We start from the raw sequence: 23,694 nt of genomic DNA, 5'->3' as shown, positions 1-23,694 counted from the left end.
TGGATTTTTTTGGCTGCGTATACAAAGTTTTCTGCAAAGACACTTGGTAATTGAGGGTTTTCAACCACAGAGATCTATAATTTGCCCAAGACGTCAGATAACAGTTGTGATGAGCACAACCGGATAGGCCTGAGGGGATATCTGTTGCAGCATACCAACCATGTTTATGTTGTTCTTGTGATAGTAAATGCCATACTTTCATGTTATGTGCCCAAAACAGATGTCTCCTGCTTAACATGCACAAACATACATGTACCACCCTACAACTTTCAGTCAGACTGTATCTATCTATACATCAAGGTGGTAAGGCTGCCTCATCATATTCTTCAAGAACTATTCTATTGTTTAAGATTACATTGGATCAACAAACACACATACAAGTACGTAACCAGGATTGCTGTTTGGCACTGATATCAATAAACATGCAAGTCAGGGAAAGTCAAGTAAATGTATTTAATAAGTACTGTAATACTCCAACCCGTGGGTTGCATGGTGCAGCCCTAACCATAGGTGGTGCTATGTAGCGAAGCAGAAGAGCACATACAGGATTATATGTATACGATCTTAAATCCACTCCTTAACAGCATACTTAAGCACCGACTGTACCAGATTAAGTAACACCTAGATAGTAACAAAGGGTTTTTCCTATTTTCGAATATATATTGACCTAAGTAACAGATCATCATCAAGAAATCTGAATTGATCAACACAAAACTAATTTCAGGAGTGACTACTTCATATTGGTTGTCAAGGTTTACACTTACAGCGGTCAAGTTTTACACTTACAACTGTCAAACTCACTAATGAAAACCTGAACTATTTTGTTCCACTGCTATATAGTAAATTATCAGTAAACTATCAGTACATGTTGAACATTATCAGATGCTTTTAATTTCTACATTCCACAATGAGCATTCTAAGCTCCTCAAAGCTTAGGGAGGATTCACATGGCATTTTCTTCATACGTCTATTGTACACCACTATCAGTGCAAAAAAAGGAGCTTTCAATATATATTACAGTTCAAAATCAATAAAATACCATGTTTGATAGAAGAGATAGGATTAAGTTGCCCCCATCTCTGGTCCAGAAAGAGTATTATTAAATGATAACCATGAAAATCGATGATACATAATGATAGAAGAGATAGACCTACTGTGCAAGAGATACACACATGTAGGAACTGACATGCTGGAAGGAGGGATGCTAGTGCTGACATGGCGTGTCCATTCTTTGGCACAAATATACATGTACAAGGGCACAGCAGGTGACATATACTGAGAGACTTTGTACATTTTTGCAGGTCTGAAAATGTAACACAATCAGCTGGCTTTGGGTGCCACATGCACAGCATTCCCACGTGACATCTGGGCACTAGAATCTGAAAAGTCAAGAAGGCAGTGTGCAGAGTTAGGGGGGATGACGGAGAGACGGAAATGGGTTCTGCTGCAGAGCAAGAAATCGGAAACACAGTAAATACTGAGACAGAGGCCCAACTGTTCCCAAAGCGCCCTGCCACCTGGTCTGTGACAAAAGAGTTATTTTTGTCCTTTGGCTTTTCTTCACAAGAAAGCTCCTAATGGTTTAGGTCACTTGGGTTTATATCCAAACATATAAACAGACGAAACAAATGAGACCCAGCTGTAGAAAAAAATCCACAAACTTGTCTCCCTGCCCTCTAACTGGTTTCACCCAAATTTGGTATCACTTCCCCTGGTGTGAAATCTGTGTACAGCAGGTTAGTATACACCACTGATCCCAGTCATCCTGCTAATGAACTTGTTTTCCGTCCATGGGGCTTTGGGAAGCCTTGATGCTGTATCTCAAGACATAACACACACAGAGGCATGCAGGAAGAAACCCATGCAGCAGGCACTCAGGATGTCTTTGATCCTCAGTTACCCTCGCAAAAGGGAAGTTTCAAAGACATGATGTCATCCTGAATGGAACGTCCTGTTGGCAGAGCTAGGGAAGCTGTGAACTGGGCAAACCATATGGAGCACAATTTTGGCTTTGTCACAGTGTGTTCGTCACTGCTATGTGAAATGGAGGATACAAAATGTACTTGGTCTTGTGGCTGAACTTTCCTGACATACTCTTTCATGTTAACCAACAATGAACATGAATGTTTTCCTATTCACAGCATGGACAGAAAATCTTCAGTACAACCACTTTCCTCCACAGAGCTATCAATGCACAAGAAAGTATCACATACAGACTTCACCATTACATCTATCTTTGAAGAATAAATTATCTCTAATTCCTTTGCCCATGTTATGTCCCTAAGGCCACAACAACAATTTAATACCAGCATGTTGTTTCTTGGATTCTTTCTGGGGAAAAGTTACAGTAGCATGACGAAATAAAAATAGGAAAAGATGACTTAAGTTGCAAAAGTAACAACAGCAATAATCTGTAATTCTTTGACGGGAATTATCATTCATGACTTAATGCATAAATATTTCAACACTGTGGGTCAAAAGAAGTAAACTTTAGTTAGATTAAGAATAAGGAGACCTTGTGTAACAAATAAAACCTGGATTTTCAAGAGAGTTCATCCAAGAAACAACTGATCAGATTAAATCGCTGTGGCCTGAAGTAATCAGTCTTGCAGCAAAGACTGCCTAGCTCTGCCAAGAGAACCACAGTTTTACACGCGAATGCCTACCTCCTCAGTACGGTAGTTTGCACCTTTCCTAAAAGCATGAAAGGCATAGGAAAGACATAGAGGGGGAACAATGGGTCAGCAGAGAAACATAACATCACAGTTAACTAAAAAAAGAACAATCACAATAAAGGAAAAGAAATCATCACAACTAAACATTCTTTACTTTTCATAATGATATTGTTTTTGCTTCTCCCACTATCACTCCAGAAATTTTTCCTACCCAAACTGCAAAAGCTGAAGTCATAAACTATTACAAAAATTATTCTCTTCTCCATTTGCTTAGTCATCATACTTCGCACACCGATGTTATGCCTACAAACATCTTCCATTCACATACAAAGCAACTATAGTCCTTAACATTCCAAATTTTACTTAGTTTTTTTATGTTAAACTTTTTAGATTAGTATTAGAGCAGTGGGTGCATCAGAGGTTTTCTAATGGTTGAATTTTTAGTATTATTGTGAAAGGATACATGCTAATTAGTAAATCATCACTTGATTATAGACCTCAGTACTGTATGTGTGTTGAAATGGAGGCATAACATCATGATGAATCTAAGTTTTTAGAATGATAATTATAATTGGCCTTCCAAATTATGATAAATTTTGAAAGATTTTTTTGCAGAGTCAACTGCTTCTACCTCAGATACACCCATTTAAGACTATAACAGCAACACAGGTAAACTGATAGAAAAAAAACAAGAACTAACATATTACTTTGTTAATAATAGTCACAACTGAAGAAATTGAAGTTTTATCATTATGTGTTTCAACTAAGGCAGTACTGGAAACCATATGTTACAAATAAAATAACAGCAAATCTGGAATCTTTTTTTTTCCCGCATGCAATGGCACATCCTGAGGAGTTGTTAGTTCATCATATGAAACCACATGCATCGGCACGGCAAGTGGAATGGGACTGTACTATCATTCACTCTGTGATGGTGGGCTGGGGTGGACATGCTGCATAGTCAAGCCAACTCACTTCCAAACCTGGTCTGTAAGAATAGCCAAAATGCTCAATGTTAATATCAGCAGGGCTCGAAATTCGTTTTTGGGAATAGGTGAATGTTTTTTTTTGAGGTGCACCATATAACATAAAATAAGTTGAATGTGAGCAAAAAATGATTATGTTTTTATTTCTAAAGAGAAGTACAGTAACAATGATTTTTAATTTTTTTCTCGCACTTAATTCGAGCCCTGATATCACACTAATCAGTGACAACAACCACCTTAGACAGAGGCAGAGGCAGCAAAACCTGGCAACAAACTTAACATAAAACAAATTCGTGATTACAGAAGTGTTCACTGCTCAATAAATGTCTAGAATTATAAGTTGGCCTTTTGCAAAAGAAATCACCCAGGAAAGGTAGATGTAGATCTATGTGGATGATGCGATAAGAGAAAATCAATTATGAAATGATTGAAAGTTGTGGATACTACATAGATTTCTTGTTGTAGTTGCTATGGTTGTGATCAAAGTAATAGAATGCTAGAATCAGATGAGCAAGGAAAATTTCCGACAGAATTTCCCTTTAATTACAGGAATTTGAGAAGTCAAGGACAGCCGACCACCACCAGAGGTACTAGGAGATTCCACATGATTCTACTCATCTCAGTCACACTCATTTTTGCCAAGCTGAAGCATACATGCAAACATGATTAGTAGCACCACAAATTTGTTAGGCAAGTTACTACAGTCATCACACTGACGTTGCTAGATGTGAGCATGACCAAACAGGATAACCATCTTGCAAGAGATGTTAAACTGTTTTTTTTTTTAAATAATGCTTTTCAACTGTGCATAAATGTCATACTATGTCATACCAAGTCAGAATTGGTCATTATGATGATCCTTCTTTGATTGCATATGCATGTGCACTAAATGTTTATTACTTAGGCCTTACCCATGTGCTTTTTCCATGTCAAGCAGACCTCCTCGTCCGGGTACAACGTCTTCTTGAACTCCTCCGTTTCGTACGCTGCATTGAGGTACCTCCACAGTCCTGTCAGATCTTGGGGGATTTCCCACTGCCTCAGTTTGACGGCCACTCTGACGTGGTGAAGCTTGGGAAGGAGATTGCAGTCGGGATGCGTTAGCTGGTTGCCGTCGAGGAATTTTCGCTCCGAAGGGCTGTTTTCATCTGTGTCGTCATCTATCTCATCGGGAAGCCGCCTGATCAGGAACTCATTCAGCTGTACCAACGAGATGTAGAGGGCCCGCTGCAATCGCTCTGTGTCATCCTTGTTGTTATTCTTGATAAACTTTGAGAACTTCTGGAAAATTTCGGTGCCTGCCATGGCGGCCTCAGGGTTGTTGGGCTCTAGCTTGGGGTACATTGGGGGCGCCAGCCTCTTCTCCAAGTAGTTGGCCATTTCTGTGACGTCGGTGATGGGCTCTTCCCCTTCTATCATCAGGAGGGGGATTTTGGTGCCTAAGGATGGAAGTGCCTTGAATAGGTGCTTCTTGGTCATGTCTACTGTCGTGACACTGAACTTGATCTTCTTAAGGCACAGGATCATGAAGATCCGTTGGCAGAACACACAGTCGCCAAGACTTGTGCCATCTGAAGCAGCCTGTGAAGACATAAATTTACAGATTTCGCTGAAATATAGCATTTGTTGTTTCATGTGACAACATGAACTACAACTTATAGTATATACTACATACGGATCACATCCACTATTTATGAGCCCCTATTTATGAGTATTATGATAAAATAAGTAAAATTGACAACTTAAACTATGAGTCAGATATATTAGATGTTCCCAAAGCATTGAATGTTTCCACTGGTCTACTCGCTAGTTACCACAGTATGTTCAAAGGTAACAGGTGCAAAGGTCATGTTATTCTTTCATGACTTCAGGATTGATTGTAAATTTACATAGTGCTCTGACATGATTTAAGTAAAAAATTATGACTTCTTTTAAGCAATTGACAAACGTCTTAAATCTTTTGCAAATAGGAAAGCATTTCAATACCAACTGTGAAGCACTTTTGAAAACAAATCCCAACAAGCATCATTAAAGATGCATCTACATATTCATCAATTCCTAATGTGCTATTCATACTATGTACATCGATGTGGATCACATTTTGCACAAATCTGTTCAGAATGGAATGAAATCTACTTAAATTGAACAATCCAAGTAAGTTTACCATCAACAAAACATGCAGTATTGGCGAAGGCAAGGACAAATACTCACACTGAATTTCTGGTTACTACGGTAGTAATAATACAATACATATACACATTTCACATGCAAATATCTACTTTACAGATCCAATAGTGAACAGCTTTTGTTTCATTCAGAGCATCAGTATCAGTATTGGTCATATCCATTACTAAAATGTAATTACACAAAGTGCTTTATCCTGGGAAACCTACAGGTACTTTACAAGTGAAAGCAACATAATTGTCAAATCCAACAGAGAATACATGGGATATGAATATAATATGAACCGTGATTTAATTTTGCTTCTGGGTTGCGATTTCCAGAATCTACCACGAGTTTCAGCCAAAGTGTGTATCTTTACATGCATGTGTATTGACAAAAACAACCAAGTTACTCTGTTTACATTTTGCATTGTCAGAAAAAAGAATGACGTCATCAGAGGCATTCAGCTAACAATGGATTCCAACCGGTTTGAATAATGGCCCAAGAATGTGGTGATAAATGCCCCTCTTTATCACCACCACCATTCTTAAATCAGAACAATGTTTACATGGCCCAACTGCCTACACTTGCCCAGTAAACACCACTTGAACATCAATGACACTCTTGTCAGCAAACTTTACAGTGGTTTACAAAGACTGTTGTTACAATACTTGATGTTTTATCTAGCATTTTGTGGAATGCTTGCATGTAAATGCTTATTCAGAATCTTGGGTCATATCCAAAAACAAACATGAAGAATTTTTCAGATACAAGTCACTGTTGAATACATCTATTGAGTCAGTCATATTTACCACATAGTGATACATTTCCTGAAACACTTGACAAAGTGTGTTTTAAGTGATAAAGTAATAAAATGTCATTTGAGCAACAAGATAAAGGAACCATAAAACTCTAGGGTGGCAGCTGCTGCCCCCAAGAATATAGACTCTTTTTCCCCCCACCAACATTAACAAGATATGGAGTTATCTTATATTTACACATAGCAGCTGACCACAAACATGACATGCCAACTGTGTTAGGGAATTCTACAAACCGCAGCAGTAAGTCTTCTCAAATATAGAACGTACTGTGTTACCCTGCCTAGAAAAATGATGGGTGGGGTTGTATTTACTCTGAGGGATGTTTCTGACCCTTAACCCTCAATATACTACTCTGCATGTTTAATCATGGGTGGGGTGGGTATTTTCATTGGTGTTTCTTTCAATCCTTGACCCTTCTTAGGCCATGTGACCATTAGTTGTTTTTCTTTTTTGGCCCTGTAAATTTCTGATAAAACTGAACTGGCGGACAACACTGGCATCAAAGGTATCCAAGCACTGGTAAGAAATTCTGTTGGCTCACACAGTACAGTAAGAAAACATCCCTCCATTCCAAAGAGCACACTCCATTTACTCTAGATACAACAGGCTTGTCTTATCTATCCCTGATGAGGTGGGGAGGACAGGAGGGGGCCCCATTAGGTGATTCCAAATCTATCAGCACATAATTTACGGCATGACAAACTGGGGCACTATGCAACAATCCTTGCTTTTTTGCTCCACACTTCAGTTGGGAGGTCTCTTCATAAGCTAAAAGGAATGTCAAGTGGGGTGAGCCGCTAAATTGCAGTGGGAGGGGAAATCTTTGTCAACAAGGCAGCAGGTTCAATGCTCTCCTCTGTACGGTGGAATTCTTTGACCCCAAGACTCGTGTCTTGGCAATGAAAGGACAAGATAAGCTTGGCAGGGAGGCGGGCATGCTGGAATGAGCAAATATAAGCCACCCTTTTAGGAACCCTCCTCTGGGGCTGTATTGTATGGCAAGATGACATCATTTCATACAGGTGTAGTGTAACAGTACTGACACACTAGTTCCTGGCTTCATTTCCAGCCAGGACTTCAGCCTATTTAGGTGACCCTGCTACTGGTCTTGCAAGTTTTGACTGCCAGATGCTCAATATCACCCCATGGGGAGGCGTGACATCTGATTTTCATGCTCCCAAAAGCCAGCAGGCCCCTTCAAGTAAAGTATTCGCGGTTGAAGAGCTAATAGCAGGGTTCACAAAAGTTCATTCTCAAGTGTGCTCGTCTTAACCTATTGACACTTACACATTCGCCTATATATACTTTTCGAGACTTCTTGTAATCTTAAGAATTTAGGGCAAGGCATATCTACTGCTGAATGGAATTCAATCAGAAGTCTTTCACGGTAAAATGCTAAATCGACAAACGATTAGCATAAAACACACTAGGTACAACACATTCTAAAACCTTGACGTAATGACGTGACCAGTAGTACGTGGGACAAGGATTTGGGCCCTGAGGGCATCTATACAATAGCATGCGCAATTGCACTGACTTGACAACATTGGATTTGTAGGGGCAAAAGATCAAAATAAATACCAGTCTTTTCATGTTTTTGTGTGTGTGGCCCCACGGGCGGCCATTTTGAAAATTAAGCCAGCTAGCTTATTTCGTCGTCTGACACCTTCACTAAACATCATCATTTATCTCGGAGAAGAGACATTCTTCCCTCTAGAAAGTCCAAAACGGGGACGGATGTTTCTCTTGGACATTGTGTTGCGTCCATTAAGAGACACACCCTTTTGTAGATCAGAGGGATTAAAATAATGGCAGGTTCCACGTTGTTTTGTCAACTACTCAAGCAAGCAATGCGCGCTCGAACACTTCAATCCCGACCACAGAACGTCGGGGTGACTTTCTCGAAACCACGACGCTTACCTTCACGAAAAGCTCGATCTTGGGCTCCTCTGGCTGACATGCCTGGTCCCCTCCGTTCTCCATGGCGGCGATTCTGTGGCAGGGTTTTCGGTCTTGCTCGGTTCAACGCCCCTAGAGCAAACACAACGGCTCGCAAAGAGACTGCCCTGTCGTCCACTCAATGCATGCAAAATGGCGGCCTCGCCCTCGTACAGCCTGAGGAAACGCGCATGCGCGCAGTGTCAAGGCGACCCGCTTGGCCCGACGTTCTGGCCCCAGTTCACTAAAACCGGTTTTGTCGCATGACTCGAATGATTTCCTGCTTTAGATCGTTGCTACGGGGGAAGTGGTGAAAGTATGTTGAGCAGGACAAAATCCTAGTCACAACAGTGCCAAGCTTTTGCAGGACGTTCAATTAGTTCTCTTCTAAGATGATGTAATATAAGCATCCAATGGTCACCGGGCTTAATGCTCTTCAGTTGTTACAGTTGTCCGAACACCTGTCCCCAGCTTCAGTGCACACCACCGCTTGACCCATTCACAAAATAAAAACGGAAAACAAAGCATTGCATAACAACACTTATGATGTCACCAACTTCTAAAGTTGGTGCATCCAAACAGAGACCAGAATACAATAACAAAATTTTATCGCCGTGGCTATATACACTCCCGGTGTGTATATAAAAGACAAATAGATTTTATATACACTCCGAAATACTAGCCTCCTTGGTAGGCCCCAAACTTGGGTTTTTGTGAGTGTTTGAGGATTCAGGGGCACCAAGTTTAAACCTCGGTCTTCAAGTTTATCTTATTGGATGATGAAAATCAGAAAACAACACGGAAATCTCCACCGAAGTTCGGTCGAGCGGACCGCCCCGCCCCGCTTGCGCGGGGCCCGGGACCCTCCGCTCCCGGCGGCGGCGGCGAGACCGGTCGCGCGCCCCTGGCGTCCTCGCTACCTGGTTGATCCTGCCAGTAGTCATAGGCTTGTCTCATGCACGTGCAAGTTTAAACTGTCTCAGTGAAACTGCGAATGGCTCATTAAATCAGTTATGGTTCCTTTGATCGTCACATCCTACATGGATAACTGTGGTAATTCTAGAGCTAATACATGCGGAAGAAGCGCCGACCTCACGGTCTGGCGTGCATTTATCAGACCAAGACCAACCCGGGGTTCGCCCCGGTCCCTTTGGTGACTCCGGATAACACAGCCGATCGCGCGGTCTTCGCACCGGCGACAGATCATTCGAATGCCCTATCAACTTTCCGGGAGTGTATATAAAAGCAAATAGATCTTATATACACACCGGGAGTGTATATAAAAGACAAATAGATTTTATATACACTCCCGGAGTGTATATAAAAGACAAATAGATTTTATATACACTCCCGGAGTGTATATAAAAGACAAATAGATTTTATATACACTCCGGGAGTGTATATAAAAGACAAATAGATTTTATATACACTCCGGGAGTGTATATAGCCACGTTCAAATTTTATTATTACGTGCTCATTCTGCGTTATCCTCATGTACGCGAAAAGTTTCTGTCGTCAAGAATGAAAATGTCGACATGACATTTGATGACCTTAACATGCCGCCATGTAGGCGTTGGCATGGCGTCAGATAAGTGAGTTCCAATATGTTGGTATTCTAGGAGGGGCGCGTACAATCTGTTTTCTTGTAGTGGACACATTATATTAAGGAGGTTATAACTTATATTACCTCTTTGGACACAGACACACGCCCAAGTCCAACAAACTTCAGTGCCGTGGCACGTTGTTCAAAACGTTCTCGACACTAGTTAAAAGTGAACGCCTGGCTCATATTTGAAACAGAAAACTCAGGATACGTATGAGTTGGGGAATACAAAAATGCCGTATAATATGAATATTCGGACAGTCAATTTTATATGCATATATCGCAGCGACACCGACTATTCTGACATAAAAGTTAAGAACGTTTTCGTCGTTTTCAGATAGGACTATTGCTAAAATTGCTAATATGCAGGGTCGTCTGTAACGTTATTATGTATATATAAGTACATATGTCCCTTCTTTTGTCACGCCTAGCAACGAAGTCATGTGGACATGTGAAACCGACAGACCTTTAACCCCGGCGGGAAACGCCCAGGCCCGCCCGAGACATGCGTCAGTTCGGCACGAGTTTCCACATCCGGACAGACGGCGAAAGCATATTTATGTCTCTATGAGTCATGAAAGGACATCCTTACCAAAACATCGTCTCGGTGTTTATATAATGAACAAGTTAGCAATCAAACATAATGGTTGGATATGTAACTAGTCTTGTTTTCGTACATATGAGTCAATACACGTAACAGCTTATATACTGTAGCTTTCTGAGCTTCAAACTGTGTCAAAGTCCAAACTAGCAACAAAGCACACACTAGACATGACGACGCTTTTTAAAGATATTGCATGGAATGCACCAGCACCAGAATTGAACGCACCGTATCATACTATAGGTAGGTAGCTAGCCATATAGCGTTACCCGTGCAAGCATTCAATTCGCGATCGACTGGCTGTCTATTTCTCTTGCCTTGCAACGAAAATAAGGGCGTCCCCAAAGTCAACACAGGCTGTTACATGACTGGCTCTTTAAACTATGTCTCAGCGAACAACGTAACCGCCCTGCAGCTGAGCTCATTAATTAAAGAAGCACAGGAGGCAACGCCCTTAAGGCCCTTGATGACGTATGGCAAAGAGGTAGCAGTGATTCGACACGCCACCTCCGCATGCAGTACTTGTTTAATCTGATAGTTATGAGAAAACACTTCCTAACGGTTACGACAGTTGAGTATACATTCTTTTTTTAGACAAGCATTATGTACACATTGCCACCTGCCTGGTATTAGCACAGAAGGATTTGTATACGTCAACTTTAGACGACAGTCACGCTTCACACGGTTATGGTTAGGGTAGAGCGTGCGCAAGGTTAATGAAAAGTCATGTTCACGAAAGTTCTACGTTTGATAGCAAGTTAGCTACAGTAAGGGCTAGGGCACGCCCCTGGCCATTGTCCACTATAGGGTCCATCTTAAGTAGATACAAGTACCTTTTGTTGTATACTCTCTAAGCTTTACTCAGGAGGCTGAGACAATAACATAGTATGTTGTATAAGTACGTGCTATTGTATATGCTACTGACAACTCAGTTTCTTGTTAAACACACGATGCTGTAATACATGATACAGTTATAAACACACTTAAATTAAGTAAAATTCAAACAAGCATGTGGATGATATTTTGTTACAACAGTAATAACATAAATTGAGCTTACTTTCCGGCAATTAAAACTGTAGGACAACATTCGCAGTACTTCTGTCTACGTCTACACTCAGAGCAAGCTTAAGTTTTTAATCAGTGAACAAACGTGATTCGTACGTATTTGTTACGCGGGAAGGTAGTGTGTACAAGTATGTTAATTTCCACCAGATTCTTTTGCAGGCTGAATAAAATGGGGAGTTGGCCGGCTATAGCGGGTCCAGTTTGCCTGCATAGAGCAAACTGGACCCTCCCATGATGGCCGACCAACTCCCCTGGTCAGCTACATTCTTTTTAGGCCGATTTCTACTCTTTCCAGCCGCCTCCTCAAGCCTGGTAGAGGCTAACTGATTTCTACTATCTTATTCAGCCTGCAAACTAGTCTGGTGGAGACTAAGGCGACTGTTCCGCTACATCCTCGTATCGGACTCCTCTGGGTCCTTCCGCTCGTTGTACTCCACCAGGGCATATCCCATCATGCCCAGCACCAGCACGGCCAGTAAGATGTAGAGTTTGACGTCGGTGCAGAGGAAGTTACTGTAGGCGAACGCCACCACGAACCCCAGAGACTCCCACAGGCGGTAGTTGGAGAAGCCTGCCTCCTGGTTCTTACGGAACAGATAACCGTACAGAGCTGGGGGTGGGGAAATTGCAGATAGAAACTAGTGAGAACACAAAGAAACATCGAGAGGAGACAAAGTATTGAGCTGTGTTGCTTCCGCCCTTGCCTTTTGGATTAAAAAAACTCTGCCATTTCTTTAAACCTAGCGTGTCGAAGTTTAAGTCGATTTGGCCCATTTCTACTATTTTCCGCGACCTAGGAGCCTATAATAGAGGCTACAGTCAACATGGAGACGAGACAATGGCGGTTAAGGTTGATCATCATCAGATCTACGAATATTCTCCATCTCAAACCTTACGACGCTCACCGTTGATCTCCAGCTGCCAGACGGCGTCGCCCAGCCCCCAGAAGGCGGCCAGCACGAAGAACACCTCGAGCTTGCCTGGGTCGGGGCTCCACACCAGCATGGTGATGATCATGGCCAGGTGGGCAACGGCGCCCGTCACGAACAACGGTATTCTCCCTGCGGTTCAGAACACGGACACAAAATTACAAAAATTAACATTAAAACGTCCAAACTCATGCACATTGGCTGTGGGTCTCACTCTGAATCAGTTTGGTGAAACTCTCAACTTTGAAATGTATTCCATCATCCAGAAATACTCCTAAAGGAGAAAGTCTGCATGGCTGCAGTGGCCAATTATGTTAGCCTCTAGCAGGCTTGGAGAGGCGGCTGAAATGTTCCCTCAACGGACAAACTCCCTTGGCATGCTTATCTCTCTATTTGGCCGATTTCTACTCTTTCCAACCGCCTCCCCAAGCATGGTAGAGGCTACAATTATGTATTACTATATTACTAGAAAATAAATGCAACAGGAAATAGAAATGAAATGCGATGAGTTTTCTACAAGTATACGTCGAGAAAATTTGTGTCTTTCTGTACCTGTCAGCTTGATCAGACGGCCCAGTAGGAAGGAGAAGATGGCGTCACACACGCCGTAACAGATCATGACGTACCCGATCCACTCGATACCCAACGCGCAGCTCACAAAGGACTGCAAGAACAAACATTTATGGTCAAAACAATTTGTTTTTTATCTTAAGTAAATTGTACTCAAGTCAAGGCAGCAGTAGTAGATGTGTTTAAAGCCTCTGTTACACATTTAGAACCTTCCCCGAACGCCAGCCGACCACGTTTGGCTGAAGTTCCGGAGCAGTCATCAGATTCAGCAAGCCACGAGATTATAAGAGCCACGTCTACCTTTCTATACGACTAGAATCGAATTTGAGTTAAATTTGAGTCAAGTTTGGCTGCCAACCACGCCCTTATTTGCTTCCGAACACCAGCCACTCATGACCGAACGTCCCTTCCACACCCGACCTGGCTGAACACCAGCCGACCCTACCCCGACCTACTCCTAACCCCAACCATGGCCTATGTGCGACAAAGGCGTAAGACCCACCTTTGTGTAGTCCCCTGCCACGTAGGCCTGCTCCAGCCCGCTGTAGATGGTGATGGGCACCAGCAGCACCTGCCGTTTGTCGTCCTTCAGGTGTTTCAGAGTCGCGATCAGGAGTTGGAGCCCGGGCTTCTTCTCTTCGCCTTCACCCTTCAGCTTGTCCAGGAACACGGCTAGAACCAACACCGCGAACAGGCCGCAGCCCAGGTAGATACTGTTGGTCAGAAAAAAAGCGTACATAAGCTTTATCTGAAATTCCACCCTCATTCATTCATTTATTCATTCATTCATTCATTCGTTCGTTCGTTCATTCGTTTATTCATTCGTTCATTCGATTGCTCATTTCTTCATTCAATACCTCATTCTGTCAGCCAGTCACTCCCTACTCCTACTCCTACATCTACTTCCATCTCTGTGGAATGTTATCAGAGGAAACAACATAGCATGGTTGCCTGAGCCCATATAATCTAGGAAATAAAGAGAACACGACGAAAGGACAACATTGACGAAGAGAAAAGGAATAAAAGAAACGGGAGGAAAAAAGAAGAGTGGTTAAACAGAGCGCTTCTGTTTACCCGACTAGCAGGTTGACGGTGCTGGTGGTGGGAGGTTGGAGCGCGCCTGTGGAGTTGGGACAGTTGTTCGCCCCGCAGATCGCCGACAGCTCCTCGGGAGTCAGGCCCAGTGACGTCACGTTCCCGCGCTCCAGGACCAGGGACGAGATCAGGTTTCCCCAGATCTGTCCGGACTGGAACACCTGGGGGGGGGGGGGTGCAGATTTAGGACGTGCAGATAATCTATTGTCCTACCAATTTGTTAGGATAAGATTATGTAATAATTGAAACAAGCTTCTCTCAATATATCATATCTATCCATATTTGTGCCGCAATGCTCGATCATGATGTTCATACCGATACACAAGCGTCGCCAAGCGATATCAAGTAGCAGGTGCACCAGTTCCCAATGCTGCCCCCTTCCTGACAAACGGATATAGTAGTAGTCTTTATGTATGTTCTACTTTTCTCTTGCCATGATTGCTATTAATCTTGTAGATATAGACGTAGCACAGTAATATAGCACTTGTTCCTCCTACCCTTATACCTCAGTTATCTAACGTAGTGTATTTTGCCCATGTAGGGCGTGAACATGCAATAAAGTTAATTGTCATTGTCATTAAAATGAGAACGTACCATGAAGAAGATGCCGAAGAACATGGTGATGACGTCCTCCTGCGTCTCCCCCACCATGCCTGCGTACCGCATCCCGCTGGTCGTCACGTACTTGCTCTTGGCGGTCCAGAGCGGAGCCCCGGCCAGGCCCAGCGTCACGGAGAACGGCATGAGCGTGTACCAGGACGCGTAGAAGTTCCCCGCGGTGAAGACGGAGTACCAGAAGATGGAGACCACCAGGGTCCACTTGCAGCCGATCTTGCCGATGAGGATGGGCGGGACGAAGATGCAGGACACGATGAGGCTGGCGTAGATGACGCTGAGCGAGGCCACGCCCAGGCCCTCGTCGTAGTTCAAGCTGCTCTGCAGGTTCTGGAGGGACTGGAAGGCTGTGAAGTTGAAGAGAAAGGCGCAGCAGATGACGAGAAGGTTTTTCCACACGCGCCACTTCGGGATGGCCGTGGTCTCCAGGGGATCTGTGGATCCTTCGGCGTTCTGGTAGCTCGGCGTGATGGCGCCAGCGTCCGTGCCATCTTCTTTCTTCGAAACGTCTGAAAACTCCATGTTGTCTATGCCGGTCTTTGCTTGGGAGTTTTTGTGGGCTAGTTGATCGGTTGAGTTGCCGAGTTCTGGGGGCAATTCTTCGCCTAGGGAGTATCTACGGGTGATGGACAGATCAGAGAATGGCATTCCTGCTGGGTCCTAGATGTCTGGTTTTAACATCTGTGAAATCGTTGGAAAGAGAACATCAGTCGTCATAATGAATATATCTATTTGTTGCGTACACTAGTTATAAGATATTCTATGAGTATGACAGATAAAAGGATGGAGTAGGCAGAAACCGTATACAAGGTATTGACAAACATTGGAATGCTAATGGTATGGAAGAATACATACTGTTCACAGTCTACACCAAACACATATGAACTGCAGATATGATCTGAACGGACAGAAAGCAGGCCTGAAGTTTGTGGATCTCCAGTAGCACAACCGTTAAGAGAAAGAACCACTCTTAATATGCCACCTGTCAGAATGCAACTGCATTTTCCATTAATCAGACGCCTTTATGCCCCCCTCCCCTGCGTGGGGTAACTTAAAAACATTTTGGAGAATTGCCAAGCTGCTATTGGTTTACAGCGTCTTTCTTTGTTCTCCTTTTCCAAACTGGGAAAATTGTCAAATTGTGGTGACAGTCACCAGTTTTGCTGCAATTACATTGATCCTCAGACGACCAAAAAAAGGCCGTGAGCCATGGCGCCAGGCACGACCCTTAAGGGCCGTGAAGAGTTGGTAAATATCCGCGACGAGTTCAACAGTGACCGGGCATCGTACTTGTTTGCTTACCCCGGCAGGGTGGTCGTAATTACTCATACCTAGGAAATGCATTTGTCGCTACTGTTGAGGTGCAGGGGTTACTAGTGACGTGGGTCAGCTTTCTTTAGGCCACGAGAAGGAAAACAAAAGGCTGTGGCGTCGGGACGACCAAGGAAAGCGCACACAAACAGGCAAACAACAAGCAAGAGACTCCTGTCGTCAGAACCGGACATGGCAAGTCTCAAAGTGGTAATAAACATTGAGTCATATCAAAGCAACGGGTCTTAAATCGCATTTATGCTAACATAGGAAACGCGTATATAGCAGAGATACTTCATAAGCTTTAGCTAAAGCAGCACCTTACCTAGGCCTCACCTTTGCTGCAGGTTTGCGTCGAAGTCAGCAGTATGTGGCGACTCAAAAGTACGTTAGACTATCATAAATAACAAGTGCGTTCTTTACTTTGGGCGGGTCAACAAGTCCACACGCACAATGGCATTCACTCATAAAAGCTTAGGAGAAAGTGTTATTTCCCCGAGCGTGGCGACGTTTCCATCTGTTTACGTCGTCTTTTGTAAAATAGTAAAATACTTTCCGTGAGCCAAAAAAGACGGTTGTTTACATCTGACTCAATAGCTAACTCTTTATCTATGATAATCGAAAGTTTCACGAACATTTATAGGGTAAGACGACATGTCAACATTCTCTGTTCGTTGTCTCCTAGCAACAAAAATGTATTATTTGTGAACCATTGTTTCAAGATTAGGGGAGAGCACACTTCAAATCCGGGTAAATTATCTTCCCTACCAATGTTTTTCATGAAATGTTGTAATGGATAAAATGACAAATTTAATTTCATGACTCGTTGGGATCCTTAAAATGGATCAAATAGACGAAATTGATGGAAGTTTTAGTAAACCTTTGGCTGGAAGCTGAGCTAGCTAGAGCTCATTTGCACCAGATGGGAAATGTCGTTTGATTTTTTAACTGTTTTTACAGACGGTCTTAGCTAGCTATAGCCGGCCTTGGTATGTCCGTAAGCAAATCTACAGGCCATTTGAAACTGACATCTTCATGAACCCCGAGGCACGGCCGCTCTCTCATTCTCTCTCTCTCTCTCTCTCTCTTCACCTTCTCTATCGCTCTCTCTTTCACTCTCACACATACACAGAGATAACTTATGCATTCCTGCACGTCTGGCATGTCTAAATGGTAAGGCAAAGCAGAAAAAAATGGCATGAGCTCTTAGCTACAAGTCTGCATTGCAACATGGAGAATTTAAGTGTTTACTAAAGGTAAAAGTAACTAGTATTAATCATTCACCATCACGTACGCCATGTAGCAATGAACAAGACTGTGAGACGCCTTCTCAGCCTTGACAACTAAAAAGTTTGTTTTGGTCTTGAAAAGTTGGCGGCGACACCACTGAGTAACAAACATATGGTTCTAGTTTTGGCCGACACAAACGCTATGGAGGGCGTGTGGACTTCATACTTACCTCTGGCACTGGCCATTGCTTCTCGGTGACCTTCTCAGTGAAGTAACGACAGGAGAATAAACACTTAAGAAGTGTTGGTTATCAGAACGTCCCACGATTAACGACTCTTGTAAACCGTTACTGTGACGACCCTGGCGGGGCAGGAATACTTGTGTACATATTTACCTCTGCATAAAGTCCGCCTGCTAGCTGCTGCTGCTCGCAGTACGAGGCTCCAGTCACGTCAGTGTTAGTCCGAGAGGAACGCGTTGTTTACGGATCCCTTGGCTCGATGTATTTGAACAGCAATCGATCAGTCAACATGTACATCAATGAACAGACCCCGAGCAATCGGTTAAAGATTAATACTGAACACACCGCCCTGTTGACCGCCCTGGGTATAACCTCCTGGTTTGAACGGGCTGACTGATGGGGTGAACTCTGACCTCTCATTGAGTTGTTTATGTTCCAAAAATCAACAGGTCGTCGTGAAGCCAGGGACGATATCTCCATCACCAAAGGGGAGGGGGGTTTCTCTAAAACGTTCTCTCACACGGTTGAGAAAATGTGTATAGTACAAATGTAGAAGGGATATTATACAAGTAGGGAGAAATAGTTTTTATGTAATGCCTATGGGTCATATTTATAGATATTAATAGATTAAACCAATAGGCAAGATTATACCGTCAACATATAGTTTATTTCTAACACAACTGTATCTTACAATACAAAGTGTTTCCGACAACACAAAATAATGTCCATTGACTATTGGTTAGTATGTACATTGTCTGGTACTGAGATAACTTTGAAGTATCTCCACACAGAAACACGAAACAGATGAGAAGGATCTTAAGAGAGTTTGTTAGCAAAATAATGTACTTTCAGCTGCACCACGAACGACGAACCCTACTTTAGTATATACGCCAGCATATATACAAGTATCGCCATCTTCTTCTTGCTTTTTAAGCAAGTCGTTAAAGTTAAATAAAATATAGTCTTGCATTTACATGATGTGCGCGATATTCCCTTACAAATACAATAGAACTATTGCTAGAAACGATCTCCGACTAGCAGATTATATCAGTACTGCAGTAGAGAGCCTCTTCCAGGTTCCCCAGGCTGCTAGAGAATAGTAAAATAAAAAAAAAGTAGTATGCCAGAGTTAGCCGGCCAAAGACGCACGACCTGCAACCTAGGGATTGTACTCATCTGGTCGGCTAAATGCTCAGGCATCCTGTTCAATCTATTTGGGTGATTTGTACCATTTTTCGAGCACGTCGGTGAACGTTAGACATCCAGGTAATAAGATACGCGCCATAACCAGTTACTGAAACAACTGGATATGATTTTGGAAACGATCAGACGTTTCAGATAGCATCCAATACCTTTCGTCATCAGTGACACTACAGACTTGCAGATCGTGCTTATAAACCTGCCTTTCTCCTGCAAGTCTCTAGTGTCACTGACGAAAGGTACTAAGTAGTGGATGCTACCTGAAACGTCTGACCGCTTCCAAAATCATATCCAATTGCTTGAGTAACTGTTTCTAGCGTATTTTTCGAGCAGCCTGGAGAGCCTACTAGAGGCCAATTTTAAGTAACTTGGTACGTCATTACGCTGAATCTGACTCGTGTGCCGTCTTCCTCCATTCCAGTACCTCCAGCACGGTGTACGTCGTCATGGACACGCCCAGGAGCGACAGGAGGATGTAGATTTTGACGCTTGCGCAGAGGTAGCCGCCGTAGCTGAACGCCACGGTGTAGCCGATGGCCCCCCAGAAGCCGTCCATGGAGAAGGCGACCTCCTGACAGCCCGGGAACAGCACGCCGTACAGGGCTACAGGAGGGAACACAGGTGGTCAGTTTTGTTCAAATTTTGAGTTTACATCTACACTTTATGTATCACAGACATGTTACCCAATGCCAGTGATGACTTTTAGAAGCTAAAATATTAAGCTTTAACAAATAATGTGGCCGTGCGACGTTTAGAAGGAATGTTTGTTTTCTCTTGATCCACAAGGTACAGGATGTAGTATGTAGAACAACATGTTAAATGTAAACATCATTAAGAGATACAACTAATCGTTGTGTACTTTAAGCTCTCGACCACCGGATATATCGTTACAGCGCGGTCACATTCGTCATAGGCCGTCGTGTGATGCATTTTCAAGCTGGCTATCGCAAACATACCACCGACAAGGATTTATTAAAGACAGCGCTAGCGTTTCTCGTACGCGTAACAAAACAGGTTAGGCATCCAGGTAGACAAGATTAGACATCCAGGTTATAAGATACGCCCCAAACAGTTTTGAGTAACTGAGATACGCAAAAAAAAAAAACAGTTTTGAGTAACTGTTTTTTTGGGCAAAACAGGTGAACTTTGTACGACATATGTACGGCTATCCTAACAATGCAACAGATTGCGATCGTGCGACAACCTACAGTTGATCTGTGTCTGCCAGATGGCGTCCGCCACACCCCACAGTCCGACGTGCACGAAGAAGACGGCGGCGTACTGAGGGTGGGGGGTCATGGCCAGCAGGTGCACCATCAGGGACAGGTTCAGCAGACCGCCGACAGCTACCAGCGCCTGTCTGCAACGGAAGGGACAAAAATATTTAGCCATTTGTTATCACTATAATATTAGTAAGACGAATGATCACTCGACACTGTATGCACAACAATTACATTCAGTCCACAGTTTTACTATGTTTAGACATTATACATTATGAATGTTCATATTCTCTTACCTCGGAACCCAGTTCCGAATTCTGCCGATGAGAAACGCGGAGAAAGCGTCGCAAACCCCGTAACAGATCATCACGTAGCCGATCCAATGGACTCCCAGGGTACAGCCGACGAAGGCCTATATAAACATAGTTGAAAATACATAATATTTATACTTATGATTACATGTAACGTTACAACGGTAGCTGCCGATGTTGAGGTCTAGATCTGTGGAACATTATATGTACTATACATGGAATGTGCATGTATGATAAATGTAAAATATATAGCCTATTGCCCTACTCTCGCCACTTTGATATGTTGCTTTGTGTAAGGCTGAAAGATGTATCTACTGTCACATACCCGTGTGAAGACGGCCACGTTGAGGGCTTGCTGCATGGTGCCGTACGTGATGAGGGGGATCAGAAGCATCATCCTCTTCTCCTGGAACATGAACCTCCAGGCGACGATGAATCGGTCACACAGCAGTCTCCAGTCGGTCGCCGAGGCTTCCTCCTCCCGTTCAGCACCTGGAGACTCCGCGGGGGCTTCAGCTGGAGGCTTGCGCTTGCAAATATCCAGGCAATGAGGCAACTCCGTCTCTTTCATCCTGTCGGCAAACAGGGCCATGATGAAAACTGCCAAGACGCCGCAGGCTAAATAGATGCTCATCAGGGTACGGCGGAGATGGTCGCCCTGCGGAAGGGTGAAGCTGACATCGCCGGCATCCGGACAGTGAGAAGCCCCACAGTGAGACAGGTTCGCTTCAGGTACAGGTCCGGGTCTGTCTGCCCCCTGCTGGAGGACCAGCGAGGAAATCAGGTTGCCCCAGATCTGGGACGTTTGAAAGATGCCAAAGAAGATGCCGAAGAATCGGGTGATGACCACAGATAGGTTCTCTTTACTCACTTGTGCGTATTTGATGGCCAGTTCGGTAAGATACGCGCCATTGGCTGCCCAGAGACAGGCAGCAGCCGCGCCGACCAATACAGAAGCAGGGATCAGAGTGTAGAACTCTAGCCAGTAGTTTGCAATGGTGAATATAACATACGACATCATGGACCCAGTGATGGTCCACTTCAGACCAAACAGGCCCATCACTACCGGCGCTAGGAAGGGACAGGAGAGGATAAGAACGCCGTAGAGGACGGCGAGAGAAGTCTGACCGATGTTCCGGTCATCATTGATGCTGCTCTGCAGGTTCTGAAGAGACTGGTAGGCAGTGAAGAGCAAGAGAAACCCAAAGCTTTGTACAATGAGATTGATCATGAGTCTTCGTTTCTTGGCGGCAGACGACGCTCTGTTGGAGGTGACTGAAACACGCTGAGGACGACTGCCCTCCACAGCCTCTGTGGCAGGCGTGTCGTTGACGTTGTTATTGTCTAAGTTGTTGTTTCTTGAGTTTTCGGGAGGCATGGGCTCAAGAGGAATCGGCGGTTGTTCCTCACCGGCCAGGGGGAAGTCAGAAAAGAGGTCCGTGAGCTGATCGAGCTCTGCTTCATCCAGAGTAGCCGCTCGAGTCATCCTCATGTCCGAAAAGTCAAAGGCGACGTTGTCGGTCCCCTCTACGGAACAGAAAGGAGGAAATGGGTATAAAAACCTGGGGTTATTGCAAACCATTATTGGTTATAAATCATTACAGTTTTTAATGATGCTATCCAAACAACGTGTCATGTAATAAGACAGATGAAAGGGTAGCCTGCCAGTTATGTAAATATTTTGGCAATTTGCCTAATAGCACCTCCATAAGAGGTAAATTCATTGGAGTGTTTGTGAAAACCTTTGATATTCAAGCTATTAAATATTTATGTTTTTACACGAGCTTAACATTTAACAACACCCCTACTTGGCTGTAAGTTTTAAAGAATATATGGCTGGGAGAGTGTGCAACTGTTGCAACATATTTTTGTGGAATGGAATGGTTATATTGAGTCTTGTTCGGCTTGCGCTATTACCATTGCTGGTGGTCCTTACGTAAATCATTACAGCAGCGTCATAGTAACCCTGTCTCAATCCATTCATACTCGGGACCTCGTATTTACACTGGCCGCCCCCGAATCACATAAACAAACGGAGCAACATGGTGTTCAAAAGAACAGTCTGGAAATTTTGAGACTGGAGTTGGTTGTCATATGTAAGAGACTACTGCATATGCTACTGTAGCGTTGAATTGTAACGAACGATTTTTCCCCATGACATCTTCATCATGAGACTGAAACATAAATATTTGTTCCCACTATTTGCACTGAATTGATCCATTCTGAATAGATTCATGTATTGTGTATGGAACATATACAGGCGATTTTTGGCATATTTTGAGCAATGTAAAATCTCTTAATTAAAGTCACAACACTGCTTCTGGTGCGAAGGATAAGAGGAAAGCAATAAAAACAATTCAACAACATTTCACACATACTCACAGAACGTAAGTGCAACTGTTGACACTTGTTACCGTTTTTGAACTGCAGTCTTACCTTCGTAAACCTGTCTTTCTGTTCCGTCCATGATTTTTCTTGCAGTTCGGAAGCCGTACTAGTTCAGGACCTAAGTTCGAATGTTTATCCAGAGTAAACATACACACGGACAACGTTTAGCGGCATGTGACACTTCAGACGCCCGCCTAGCTCCGCGGCTCTGGCGCAAGGTGGTCCCGGTGTGACCGGTCGTGCCGCTCTGTCCCGCCTTTATCGGTAACCTATTGTTGACTGTCGTTAAACAGGAGCAAGGCTGGTCGGGCTGTTTTTCTCACATTCATCTGGCGCGAGTGACGGCTTCATTTCTGATGTGTCCAGCAGAGGGGGTCAAATTTACCGTACCTTCTTTGTTTGACTGAATACTGATAGCGATTGACTGGCTGATCTTTGATGCAATGTGCTAAAGTGAGCTTTAATTGCGGCCTTGGGGATTGCTGCCCCATTGTCACCCCCTCCTCCATTCAACAGCCCAACAACAGCAAGTCTAAAGTAATGAGCAAGAATGAGATATATTACCCATGAAAATGAATTTTATTTCGCACACCCTTATTATTTATAAAAGAAATGACATTACTGGAACAAATAATGATTCTGCTCTATTATACGACAGTTTTAAATGTATACAAAGTCATATATGTGATTCGATCTGTCTCTATATATATACCAAACCAAAATATCAAAATT

The 23,694-nt window shown here is 43.4% G+C and overlaps 2 protein-coding genes across 5 annotated transcripts; both read right to left on the bottom strand.

The window, feature by feature from the left end:
* Positions 1-439: 439 nt before the first annotated feature.
* On the bottom strand, positions 440-8,788 carry LOC109481213 (chloride intracellular channel protein 4-like). Of its 4 annotated transcripts, none has more exons than XR_002140882.1 (4): positions 8,566-8,787; positions 4,573-5,242; positions 2,667-3,663; positions 440-1,379 (listed from the first exon to the last, which is right to left on the bottom strand). XR_002140882.1 is itself a non-coding variant. In XM_019783746.1 (4 exons), exons 1-4 carry the CDS (start codon positions 8,626-8,628, stop codon positions 1,373-1,375), a joined length of 768 nt encoding a protein of 255 aa, XP_019639305.1. In that variant the 5' UTR covers positions 8,629-8,788; the 3' UTR covers positions 440-1,372. The 4 variants fall into 4 exon arrangements, 3 of the variants coding, with proteins under 3 accessions (XP_019639305.1, XP_019639304.1, XP_019639306.1); XM_019783746.1 differs by having other exon boundaries at positions 2,667-2,694; positions 8,566-8,788; XM_019783745.1 differs by lacking the exon at positions 2,667-3,663 and having other exon boundaries at positions 8,566-8,788.
* Positions 8,789-12,084: 3,296 nt separating this feature from the next.
* LOC109481218 lies at positions 12,085-22,963 on the bottom strand. The gene is made up of 11 exons (XM_019783760.1): positions 20,900-22,963; positions 20,560-20,675; positions 20,252-20,403; positions 19,468-19,646; positions 15,041-15,721; positions 14,426-14,607; positions 13,854-14,064; positions 13,334-13,445; positions 12,758-12,913; positions 12,181-12,462; positions 12,085-12,132 (listed from the first exon to the last, which is right to left on the bottom strand). The coding sequence occupies exons 1-10, from the start codon at positions 22,154-22,156 to the stop codon at positions 12,239-12,241; spliced, it is 3,270 nt and encodes a 1,089-aa protein (XP_019639319.1). The 5' UTR covers positions 22,157-22,963; the 3' UTR covers positions 12,085-12,132; positions 12,181-12,238.
* Positions 22,964-23,694: the final 731 nt, after the last annotated feature.

The sequence above is a fragment of the Branchiostoma belcheri genome, unplaced genomic scaffold (assembly GCF_001625305.1).
Source record: "Branchiostoma belcheri isolate BF01 breed outbred unplaced genomic scaffold, Haploidv18h27 scaffold54, whole genome shotgun sequence".
NCBI lineage: Eukaryota > Metazoa > Chordata > Leptocardii > Amphioxiformes > Branchiostomatidae > Branchiostoma > Branchiostoma belcheri.
Note: the sequence above shows the minus strand (reverse complement) of the source record. Positions and strands in the feature narration are given on the sequence as shown.

Coding starts and splice junctions, on each gene's coding strand:
- LOC109481218 (XM_019783760.1), bottom strand. CDS start 22,156: ATGGTTTGCAATAACCCCAGGTTTTTATACCCATTTCCTCCTTTCTGT. Junction 20,404..20,559: donor ATTCGGAACTGGGTTCCGAG/GTAAGAGAATAT, acceptor CTTCCGTTGCAG/ACAGGCGCTGGTAGCTGTCG. Junction 14,065..14,425: donor ACCGTCAACCTGCTAGTCGG/GTAAACAGAAGC, acceptor TCTGACCAACAG/TATCTACCTGGGCTGCGGCC.
- LOC109481213 (XM_019783745.1), bottom strand. CDS start 8,628: ATGGAGAACGGAGGGGACCAGGCATGTCAGCCAGAGGAGCCCAAGATC. Junction 5,243..8,565: donor AGATCGAGCTTTTCGTGAAG/GTAAGCGTCGTG, acceptor ATGTCTTCACAG/GCTGCTTCAGATGGCACAAG. Junction 1,380..4,572: donor GACATGGAAAAAGCACATGG/GTAAGGCCTAAG, acceptor TTGACTTTTCAG/ATTCTAGTGCCCAGATGTCA.